We start from the raw sequence: 12,402 nt of genomic DNA, 5'->3' as shown, positions 1-12,402 counted from the left end.
TTATGATACTGTATGAGCTGTTTATAATTATTGCTAGGTAGCTGCACATACCTAATGTTTGTGCTAAAATTCCATGAGGCATTATCACCATAAGGGTTAAACCAAAAGATAGGTATTTCACCTTATAAACCAATTCATTCTCTAAGGGTCAAAAACATCAGCATCTCAGATAGTAAACTTTGATTCTTAAACGTATATATTGAACCTATTGAGATTATGGCCCAGCAACTGATTGGGAATTTATTTACCATTTGCAATACTTCACAAGTTTTACATTGATTTTAACCTGCTACAGTTCCTTCTCGTAATTTTCAAATACCTTTTGTATCAGTGTCAGAGCAAACTTTTATGTAATCTGAAATAAAACAGTTTCTGTTAAGGTCCTCTGCAGTGTTGTTTTTTCCAGAATTAAGCCTGTGAATTCTGCCTGCTACCTTTCTTTTTCAGAGCTAGCTTTGTTTTTTTATTATTATTCTCTGCAGCTGATTGAGGAGTCAGTGATTAACAAACTACCCATAGAAAGGTTATCAAATTAGCTTGATAGTCTTATAATGGCGCATTGTTTCAGATGGCTTTCCTTGCCATAAAATAGATAAAAACAAGGCCTACCTTTCAACCTCTTAGCATAAGAAATCTAGATAAATTCTAAATGATCAGTGGACAAAGGCCAAAACATAGGGACAGATTTTAAACATTGCTCTTATAAACTTAAGTTGCTAGAATAACAGGTTTTATGTTAGTATATATTTTCTGAAGTATACGAAGTCTGAAAACTAAAATATATGTCATTATTTAGTGACTACAATCCTCAATTATTTGCCAGAAAGCCACACATTTTATGAAAAACTGACCAACAATTTAATGCAAAAATCTAAACATTATACATTAATCTGGCCAGTTGAGAGTAATGAATGCAAATGGACCATTTGTATGAAGCCAAAGAAAAAAATAAAAGATGGCTAATTCAAAGGGTATCTATCATTCCACAGTCAGCCAAAGAGATAACATGGATTGGCCTCATCTATATCATATCTTCTTCTATACCCTTGACCATGTGTCAAAACAGTCTGTTAGACAAGTACTTACGTTCTTTACAAATGTTGAACTTTACAGTAAGTAACAATTTTAAACAAAGTCTAATGGAAAGTAACAAAGCAACTGCACTAATTAATTTTCCAGCTTCATTATGTCCATCAGCTTGGCACCTCAGTCATCAAGCAATCTTCAGTAGTTAAATTAATTAAATTCATTCATTTATCCTTTGTTGACGGGGTTAGGCCCACTAGACTAGTAGCCTCTTTTCAAGGGAGTCACAGATTTATATGACATGACCTGTGTACTGCGGATTTGCATAGTCTTGGGTTCTGTGCCATACTTTGTACCACAGTGTCAAAAAAAAAAGAAAAGAAATCATGAATTATCTGGCCCTGACTTTCAAGGATAACCCAGATTTTGTTCTAAAATGCATTGTTATCCTCCATAAGTTTTATGTCTTTCTGGTAAATATTATCAAGAGTAAAGTCATGAAATATTATCATCTACTTAAGTTACAGACTTATTTTTACCAAATAAATATATTTCACCAGAAGCACCTTACTTAGTCACCCTCATTTTGATAAAACCACTTGTTAATAGTGAATTACACCCCTTTTTGCTGTGCCTTTAAACATTGTTCATAATTACAGATATAAGAGGTTGAGAGGCAGAATTGATCTAAAGCATAAAGGTCAGGTACACAGAGTGTCAATCACAAGTGCTATCAGTAATACAATAACAATTTATACTACATGTATCAATACAATTCTAACCACATTTCAATTACTTCTCTTCTGTACTACTAGTGTGGGAAAAAGTAAGATAAAATTATTTGCTTTGACTACGATTAATGTGTCACTCAGCAATATTTCATTTTTTATTCTACATACTTCTGCTGCTAGGTGCATACAGGAATGATGTTTTTTCAGTATTTCCAAAATCATAGACAATCGGTATGGCCGGACCGTTATTATCAGGACAGCTTCCAGTATCCCACGCAAGAGGTAATTTCTAGGACATATAAAAAATAGACAGATGAAAGACTTATGAGTTTCAGATGTGTTTTGTATGATGTCATTCCCAGTTTCTAAAGTCATAAAATCATAGGATCATAGGATCATAGGCGGTTACAAGGTTATTGGCCCTGAGGCCCTTATAAGCCTAGCCAAGAGTTTAGCCACATGACACTACTTAATTCAGTAGAATAAATGAACCATATCCTAGTATGGAATGTATATTGTACTGCATATTATCATCTAACTAGTTGTCACAGAGAATATCTCCACTAAAACTGAAATTAATTAATTCCTGTTTTATTTCTTGTGTATCACAAGAAATGCAAATAAGTCATCTTTCAAAGTGTATGGTTCATCACTGTTTGAGTAGCTGCTTAGGTATTCTAGTGTTTTGGTGTTTTTTTACCTATACTAGATTTTGTTAGCAAAGTACAACCTATGCTTCATCAATTTTAAAATGGTGACATTTCACTCAAAACTAAAATAAAAAGAGAAACAAAGCATTTTGCAGGGAGCAGGGAACTCTGTCCCACATTCCCTTATGTATACCAACTCCATGATCACTCTGTCCATTATGAAAAAGCAAGAAACCCCAATGCAGCAGATTGCTGGTTTGCACAATTAAAGTGCATATGATTTCAAACAACAGCAAAAAAAAAAAAAAAGACAAACAGTAGATTATTTTAAGTACTCTTGGCAAAGTGTATCACAATATATTTCAGGTCTGAAGTACTGTATTGTTTAGTTTGCTGGCCCTACTGCAAACATTGGATCAGTTGTACTACATCCTATCTGATTCTGAACTGTTCATCTCCTGTGTTACTTTCTACTTCTCTGAGTAATGTGACAATAGCAGAGCCATAGTTCTATCATCTGTGCAGTCAAAGACAAGACAAAAAAAACTGTTCTCCTCCTCTGAAAATGTAACATACAAATGTAAGAGGCAGCTTGAGCATTGAGCTGTTCTTCTGTGAACACAAATGCAGTACTGTGGCTTCATAAAGAAATGTCAGTACTACACTCCTGCATCATAGCTACCGGATGATTGCACCCACTTGGTCTCACCCAAGTTACAGCTCAAGGCAGGAGTTTTATAGCTCTGGACTGCCTGAAGTTGTGAATGTCTCCTTTGTTCTTGTACACTGGCACTGCAGTGCTTATTCACTAATAATCTAAGATACACCTCTTTCTCCTTATTGAGGTGAGTACCCACAGGAGCCATTTATTCCCTAACCCACCCAACACCTTAATCATAGCTGTCATGACATCACTTGTGCCTGCTGTTTTCCTGTGTGCCATTTTTACTTCTCCAACAGTTGGAGATAAAGAAAGAGTGCAGCTGAGCATTCCTAGTCTTGGAGAAAGGATATAACAAAAAAACCCTAAAAAGCTGATAAGGGCAGTTCTGTGGTGGTTCAAATCTGTGAAACACTAACAGAATTAATGCAGACTATGTACAAGGACACGATGACACAAGTATAATCAGTGTTTGGGCTCACAAAGAGGTTCCCTGTGGGAGTGGGTGTGCATCAGATTTCATCTCTGAGCCCCTTCCTATTCATACTGGTGATGCACTACTTTAGAGAATGGGCAACCTACACACTGGCAGCCTGATCAGAGAATGAACTTTCTCCAGCAGGGTATTAGTGTACAGGTAATGCCAATTGAAAAAGTAGTCTGCAGTGAAGCACGGATAGTTAAAAACTAAATGACCTCCATTTCTTATGATTACTAAACAGCCCTGTTTAATATTTATGGATGACATTAATTACCAAACTATTAACTGGGAACTATATATGACTCCAAACGTATAGGCTCAGAGCTTTCTGGATTTTGTAAACACAAACTCCCTGGATCAGATTGTCAGTATACTAACTAGGGGTGAAAACATACTGGATCTCATCCTCATTACTGCGGGAAAGTGCTGCGCACCCCCAAGTGTAATGTCTTCTCTGATAAGGCCAGATTGCAAAAAAAGTCTACTTTGAGTAAAAATAAGACCTGGACCCCCAACTAACCCTGGAATATTCAGGAACTACTAGGCTAACTTCCTATTATTAAGTGATAACCTGGCAAAATTTCAAGCCCCCATAAACGATGAGAACACTGCTGCCTACACAGAACTCGTCACAAAAACCCTATACAAGCATGTTACTAGCTGCAAAGAGGTAGCTGTACCCACGAGGAAGAAGTAGAGAACTAATTCAAAAAACAAGCCACCATGATGGAATCACAAAATCAATTGGCTGTATAGCAGAAGGAACAAAATCATGACAAAAATTAGGAGGTGCAGCACCCAACAGGATAAAAGCACTCTCCCCAAATTAAACAAACAACTTAGAGGACAAATAAAGTCTATCAAATCCAAATTTGAGGTAAATTTGGCCTCCCAGGCCAAGGACAACCTCAACCTCAAAAGCAATACATAACTGCGGCAGAGCTCATTGTAAATGGATCCACATATACTGAATGAGAAGATATAGCAAACCTTCTGGCTGACAAATTAAATTCCAACTTTACCCCTCTCTCCCCCTCAACCTTCCCTTAGGAAATATCATCAAATATAACTCCTCCTGCTATCACTTAGGAACAGGTCCTTAATGCTCTCTCTTTAAGGCCAAGAACACTGCATTAATGGACCCGGACAGTATCCCAGGATGCCTTCTAAATAACATGAAACATGGCCTTTCAGGACCTCTGGAATTGCTGTTTAACTGTAGCTTTCAAACAGGCTTTTGTGCGTCATGAATGGAGAACAGCAGCAGTCAGCCCTCCGCACAAAGGTGGGCTATCTACGAACCCTGGAATCTACAGACCCATAAGTCTCACTAGTCATGTATGCTAAGCCATAGAAAGAACTTTCATGTAAATTATCAATAATGACACAGGAGTCCTCCAGACGTTGGACCCAACCCAACTGGTTTTGCCAAGGGCAGGTCATGCTTTCTCAACCAGTTGAAATTCTTTGAGAAGATCACCAAGGCAATGGATGAGGGCAAAATGGTTTACACTACCTATCTTGACCTGGCCAAGGCATTCGACACAATATCCCAGTCGGGTCTTCTTGACAAACTCAGGCAGTTAGGAACAAACCCTTATGTTACCCAGTGGACAGCCAGCTGGCTCACTGACAGGACCCAGGAAGTTAGAATTGGGTATCCACCTCTACAAAGAGGCCAGTCACAAGTGGAGACCCATAGGGATCATTCCTGAGACTGCTCTGTTTTGGCATTTACTTCTCTGAAGTCAAGTCCAATGTCAATGACCTCTGGCTGACTAAGTTTGCAGAAGATAGCAAATTAGGAGCTGACATTGAATCCCCCACTGACAGAAATGTTCTGCAGGAAAGACTGACACAGATAAACAACTTGTGTCAGAGCCATGGACTAAAACTAAATGCCAAGAAATGCATAATACCATCCTTTGGGAAGTCATCCACCCCTGGTAACTGTCATTGACAACACACCCCTAAAGAGCTGACCCAGCAGTCAGGGACTTGGGGACACACATAGACAGTAATCTAGCCTTTGACCATCACTTGTTTACAATAGTGAAGAAATTATTCTAGGTTGTGCATCTTATAAAAAAAAAGTATTTCATCTAGGTTCAAGGAAGGCATTGTTCCACTGTATTTGGCATTCATCAGATCTATCATTGAGTACAGTGCCCCCTTTGGTATGTGCCTAGCCTGGCATATTCAGCATTTGAACGTCCGCAGACGTTCCTTACTAAATGAGTATAGGGCATAAGTAACACATCCTATGCAGACCACCTCAGTCTCTATCCCTGTATTCTGTCTCCTAAAGTCTGCTGAGGGGAGATCTATGCCTGGCATACATGGCATTGTCAGACCTCACTCCTGCATATCCACAAAATAAACAGCACCAGAATTACTTATTCTAAAGTCTTAACCCTCATCTGTGATATAAATAGGACCTGCTGGAGAGACATGTATGTATCCCAGAGACTACCCCTTCTCTGGAACAGGCTCCCCATCCATGTAAAGCAGAGTTCCTCCCTAACCCAATTCAAGTGTAACTTGGACAATTGGATGGGGAACAAGAAATTCATCCCTGGTTTGGCACCTATGTCTCTAATGGACACAGGCAGCCTGTAAATGGTTCATCTCCCAGGCCCTTGTTTACACTTGTCAAGGGTACCAGAACTTGCCAGTGATTTGGGATGGATGGCTAGGCTTAAAAAGACCCTTGTGATCATTAACCTACTATGAACCTATAACCCTAACTCTTAATTTTTGGCATTGTTCTTTGACTTCTACCAAAGCAGTTACTATGGAGGAAAATCAGGTGCAGTAATGTGTGTGTGTGTGTGTGTGTGTGTGTGTGTGTGTGTGTGTGTGTGTGTGTGTGTGTGTGTGCGTGTGCGTGTGTGTGTGCGTGTGCGTGTGTGTGTTTCTATCCATGTTTATGTGTAAGTGAATCTATCTATATTTTTGAATATGTGTTGCTTCTGTGTATATGACTATGGGTCTGTTTGTTCTGTGTTTCTAAATGTTTGTCTATGTTTATTACGTGTTTAGATATTAAATACATAATTTATATTTTGGATGTAAAATACTTCTTCCAACAACAATTAAATATACTATATCTAGTTTGAAACATTAGGTAGTGGGACTATTTTTGGTTTCACTTTATAATCTTGAAATACTAAAATACCGAATTTTAATATTTCGAGACTATAAAGTCAAAAGTGCAGTTACGTGAAACTGCATAATATTGTATGCGGAAATGTCAAATCTGCCATTGTGTTGTCACATTTGTGTCATGCAGTGCAGTTTGTGGATTTAGGTCATGATTCAGGTAAGTGGTGTTCTTGTAAGGGTACTGGGTAGGGATTTTAGTGTGTGTAAGTGTGTGTAGTGGCGGGTTTTATGTGTCTGCCTGTTTAGTGCAACCTCGGAGTTAGTATACATAAGTAGTGGGGGCATGGGGAGTGCAGCCCCACACATGGGGGGGGTGCAGGGTGCTTTCCCCCTTCTTACATGTAGGGTAGGTGTGTTTGTTTGTTATGTTGTGTTTGCGTGCGTTGTTTTGTTTGTTGTAGTGTTATTGGGTAGGTGTATTTGTGCTTGTTTGTGTGGTGGTGTGTGTATGTGAATGATTGTGAATTTGAATTTCACAGTTGTGGGTGTCGTTTTTTTGGGCTTTCGGCTTTATAGTCTTGAAATACTGAAATTCAGTATTTCACTATTTCAAGATTATAAAGTGAATCCACTATTTTATATCAAAAATATAAAATATATATTTAGTAATAATAAAAATACAAAACTTGTCAGAAGAAAAATTCAAACGAGTCACATCTGCCTCAGGTGATGAAAAACTTCTTTATTAGCAGCTAACCAGATTACACAGCATGTTGGCCAAGATGATCTCCTCTGGTCAACTTGTTTACTGACATCAACTTTTATACTGCAAGCAAAACAACTTTTTGTTACATTTCTGACCGTTGACAGTTGGCTATGGAAAAACACCTGTGGTAAACATGTTTATCACATATCACCTCAAGCCAACAGTTAGTACAGAATGTTCAAGAAGTACAGAATGTTCAGTTCAACAATGGTAGCTCAAATTTTCCAGGACACACAGCCTGCTTCAGTAAATTAACTCTTACTCGGCCGTGCGTCCTTATCCCAGGCTTCACTGAGCTATAACCAAGTCTCTTTATTCTGAAACACAGAAAACAAATATTATTCAGGTTCATAAGTAATGCTGCATTTTGTTCACAGATGAGGCCCATCTTTGATAGGCATATCCCAACAAATAACATGTTCACTTTGCAAGAAGAGGAAAAAGACAAATAACAGTATGTTTTAAAACTTTTTCTCTTAACATTCCCCCCCCCCCCCCGAAAACACTTTTTATTTGTCTTTTTATTTCAACAATATATGGTAAAACCTAAGTTTTTCTTTGCATACATTACTTCATTGGCAAGACAAACTTTTAAACTTCAAAAACATTTGCAAAAAGTCACATTTCAATGTATTCACTTTCACCAGTCTGTTGCAATTGCTGGTACATCGTCTTCGTAACAGCAGTATCAACCAGTCTTTGTAGAAGACCTCTGATACAGGATATACAACAACAACCACATACCACCACAATAGCCACAGCGACTCCAATGGACACCAGAAAACTGCTGATGAGATGACTCCATTTTCCAAACCACACTTGTAGAAAGTCTGTAAAGGGATTATTTACCCCAGAGTTCTCTGCCAATTCTTCGGATAACATCTCCAAACCTTTCAAAGCTCGGGTGATACTTCCATCAGGCACAGTGTTGTTTGGAATATACGTACAACAGAAAGTTCCAAACATCTTGCAAACTCCTCCTTCTTTGGCCAGGAGCATATCCAACGCAATTCGATTCTGCCATGCCACCTGCGAAGTGGCCTCCAGTTGTTCAGCAATTCCTTTCAATGCATCTTTGGTATAGTTCACAAAGTACTGCTGGTTATAGTAAATGTAGTTGATCCAGCCCACATTCTTATTAGGTTGAATCCAGACAAAGATGGATGTAAAACCAGCTGCTATTTGGTTTATTGCTTTGTATTCGTTAGGTACGCCTCTTGGTACGCCAATTCTATCGATGTAGACACCGTTATCGAAGGATTGCTTCGGTGCCTGTCTTTTTCTCCTGCTCAACCACTTCGGCTTTATTTCAGGTTCTCTTACGAAACTGCTTGCTGGAACTGGGAAAATGTAGAATGGCAGAATTAACTTTACAAGTGCACAAGTTCCCTTCCAGGGAATCGTAAGCCTTGATCTGAGTTTGTTGTCTCCACATAACCACCATACGTCTGCTAAACTATGAGTTTGGTTCTCCAGAAATGGATTCTCATTGCCATTCACAGTAACATTGCAATAGTTCTGTCCCATATTGCCATAATTCTTCCCTGTGCCATCTCTGGAAATGTAACCAAGACAAAAGAACCTCCTGCGCGGTAGCAACTGCACGGCTCAAAAAACTTGACTGTCAGGAACAAAAAGATGCAGAGCCAGCAAAACGGTGACAGAAATTTTATGTAAAATAAAAATCACAGCATATTACAAACCGGTTTCGGCTGGCATAGCACAGCCTTCTTCAGTGTACAAAAAGTGAATACAGAAGACAATAGCTGAATATATATAAGGATAGCAACAATCCCATTGGTTACTATTCACAAATGTTCATTGAGACCTGGTGGGAACAATGCACCTAATCTAATTATCCATTTCCTTTCCTTTGCATTGAGAATGGAGTGCCACTGGGATTTATTGGCCCTATTGCCAAAAATCATATCAATAACAATGAAATTAAATTTACTTGTTGGGTGCACTGTGGTGTGTTTATACAAAGCACTGTATATCTTTTTTTGTTTGATGTTGCTTTGATGTTCAGAGATTCTAATTCTGAGGGGTCGGGATGTTTGTCCAACATAAAAAGCACCGCAACTGCACAAAGCTAAATAAATTATCCAATCGCTGGAGCAGTTGGAAAAAAAATTTAAATCAAAAACTTTTGGACAGTTACGTGTGGAAAATTGTTTGGACTTTTGTATGTATTTGCAATTGTGGCAATGTCCACAAGGAAAACAACCGTCTAAGGGCTCCCCTGTCAATGTTGTTTGTATCAATTCAGATGATCTGTTATCTTTGTGTTTGTAATGATTGAAAAAGCATTTAAGTTCTTCCCTTTTCTGTAGGAAAAGAGACAACTTTCTGGAATGATAGTGTTTAACTCCATGTCACATTGTAAAATATTCCAATGTCGCCTTACACTATGGATAAGACGATTTGAATTACGTGCAAACGTAGTGGTAAATCTAATAGGTTGACCAGTGGAATTGGTACGTGTCTTATAAGTTAACAGATCACTTCTATTCAAAGAGCTGACCTTGTTGCTAGCCATGGCAATATTGCCACTTGTACCCGTGATCTAAATCTATTGGTGATGTCTGATTTATGTTTCAGGTAGGTGTTGTCCTCAGAACAGATCGTTTTGCGTATGAATTGTGACTTAGGTATGTTACGTGCAATGGTGTGGGTGATAACTGGAAGCATGTAAGATTGTATTGTATTCTGGAAACTTCCTGTATATCTCAGTTGATAATGTATGATCAGGTGCCCTCTGTATAAGGACATCCAGAAATGTAATGGTTTCTTTATCATAGTTGATAGTGAAATGCAAACCCCATTCATTATTGTTGAGATATGTCACAAAGTCTAATAATGAGCCTTCATCCCCTCTCCACACCAGCCACACATCATCAAGATACCTTCTCCATATATCAATCCCTTCCAGAAATATGTTCCTCTTGTCATCATAAATTAGATGTTTCTCAACAAATGCCATAAAGAGATCAGCATATATTGGGGCAAAGATGCCCCCATCGCTGTTCCTTTAGTTTGCCAAAAGCATTGTTCTTTATAATAAAAGACATTGCTGGTGAGGACATAACGTGCCAATTCCACCAAAAATCTGTTGAAGTCAGAACCATATAAGTTTGAGACTTGAGCCAATAAGCCAAGGCAACAGCCCATCCTTGTGTGAAATGTTGGTATACAAGGCACTTACGTCTAGGGAACATAGAAACCAATCTGGATCAAGTTGTGTGTTGGAAATAATCTGCAAAAAGTTCGTTGTATCTTGTAGCCGTGATCGGATGTTAGTGAGCAAAGGCTTTAGGTATTTAGTCAAGAATAAGGAGAGGGGTTCCGTAATGTAGCCCTTACCCGATACTATGGGTCTGCCAGGTGGATGTAAAAGATCCTTATGAACTTTGGGCAGAAAATATATGTATTGGTTAATGGGATCATGAACCAAAAGTTGATTCATGATATCATCAGAAATAATAGCCTCATCCTTAGCCTTTCTAAGAAATGTCTCAATTTGTTTCTTAAACATCTGAGTGGGATCAATCAGCTGAAATACATTACAACATAATAATCTTTCTTTGGATGAAAGACAAGCCATTTTTGAACTTCAAAACAACAGAGAAATTGTGATAATTTCAGCTGACAAAGGTGGGGCTGTGGTGGTACTAAACTGGATTGATTATGACAGGGAAGCATTACGACAACTAAATGATGTTAGGTATTACTCACATATGGTGATTGATCCCACTCAGATGTTTAAGAAACAAATTGAGACATTTCTTAGAAAGGCTAAGGATGAGGCTATTATTTCTGATGATATCATGAATCAACTTTTGGTTCATGATCCCATTAACCAATACATATATTTTCTGCCCAAAGTTCATAAGGATCTTTTACATCCACCTGGCAGACCCATAGTATCGGGTAAGGGCTACATTACGGAACCCCTCTCCTTATTCTTGACTAAATACCTAAAGCCTTTGCTCACTAACATCCGATCACGGCTACAAGATACAACAAATTTTTTGCAGATTATTTCCAACACACAACTTGATCCAGATTGGTTTCTATGTTCCCTAGACATAAGTGCCTTGTATACCAACATTTCACACAAGGATGGGCTGCTTGCCTTGGCTTATTGGCTCGAAGTCTCAAACTTATATGGTTCTGACTTCAACAGATTTTTGGTGGAATTGGCACGTTATGTCCTCACCAGCAATGTCTTTTATTATAAAGAACAATGCTTTTGGCAAACTAAAGGAACAGCGATGGGGGCATCTTTTGCCCCAATATATGCTGATCTCTTTATGGCATTTGTTGAGAAACATCTAATTTATGATGACAAGAGGAACATATTTCTGGAAGGGATTGATATATGGAGAAGGTATCTTGATGATGTGTGGCTGGTGTGGAGAGGGGATGAAGGCTCATTATTAGACTTTGTGACATATCTCAACAATAATGAATGGGGTTTGCATTTCACTATCAACTATGATAAAGAAACCATTACATTTCTGGATGTCCTTATACAGAGGGCACCTGATCATACATTATCAACTGAGATATACAGGAAGTTTCCAGAATACAATACAATCTTACATGCTTCCAGTTATCACCCACCCCACATTGCACGTAACATACCTAAGTCACAATTCATACGTGCGAAACGCATCTGTTCTGAGGACAACACCTACCTGAAACATAAATCAGACATCACCAATAGATTTAGATCACGTGGGTACACAAGTGGCAATATTGCCATGGCTAGCAACAAGGTCAGCTCTTTGAATAGAAGTGATCTGTTAACTTATAAGACACGTACCAATTCCACTGGTCAACCTATTAGATTTACCACTACGTTTGCACGTAATTCAAATCGTCTTATCCATAGTGTAAGGCGACATTGGAATATTTTACAATGTGACATGGAGTTAAACACTATCATTCCAGAAAGTTGTCTCTTTTCCTACAGAAAA

The 12,402-nt window shown here is 38.4% G+C and overlaps 1 protein-coding gene across 2 annotated transcripts in view; it reads right to left on the bottom strand.

The window, feature by feature from the left end:
- The window catches only part of LOC122791251 (intelectin-like), a 210,593-nt gene that overhangs the window by 62,542 nt on the left and 135,649 nt on the right, over nucleotides 1–12,402 (bottom strand). For both annotated transcript variants that reach the window (XM_044058925.1, XM_044058926.1), the window contains one exon: nucleotides 1,926–2,046. In XM_044058925.1, coding sequence (XP_043914860.1) covers nucleotides 1,926–2,046 — 121 coding nt within the window. The remainder of the gene's footprint in view (nucleotides 1–1,925; nucleotides 2,047–12,402) is intronic.

The sequence above is a fragment of the Protopterus annectens genome, chromosome 17.part0 (assembly GCF_019279795.1).
Source record: "Protopterus annectens isolate FY-2018-M chromosome 17.part0, PAN1.0, whole genome shotgun sequence".
In the NCBI taxonomy this organism is placed as follows: domain Eukaryota; kingdom Metazoa; phylum Chordata; order Ceratodontiformes; family Protopteridae; genus Protopterus; species Protopterus annectens.
Note: the sequence above shows the minus strand (reverse complement) of the source record. Positions and strands in the feature narration are given on the sequence as shown.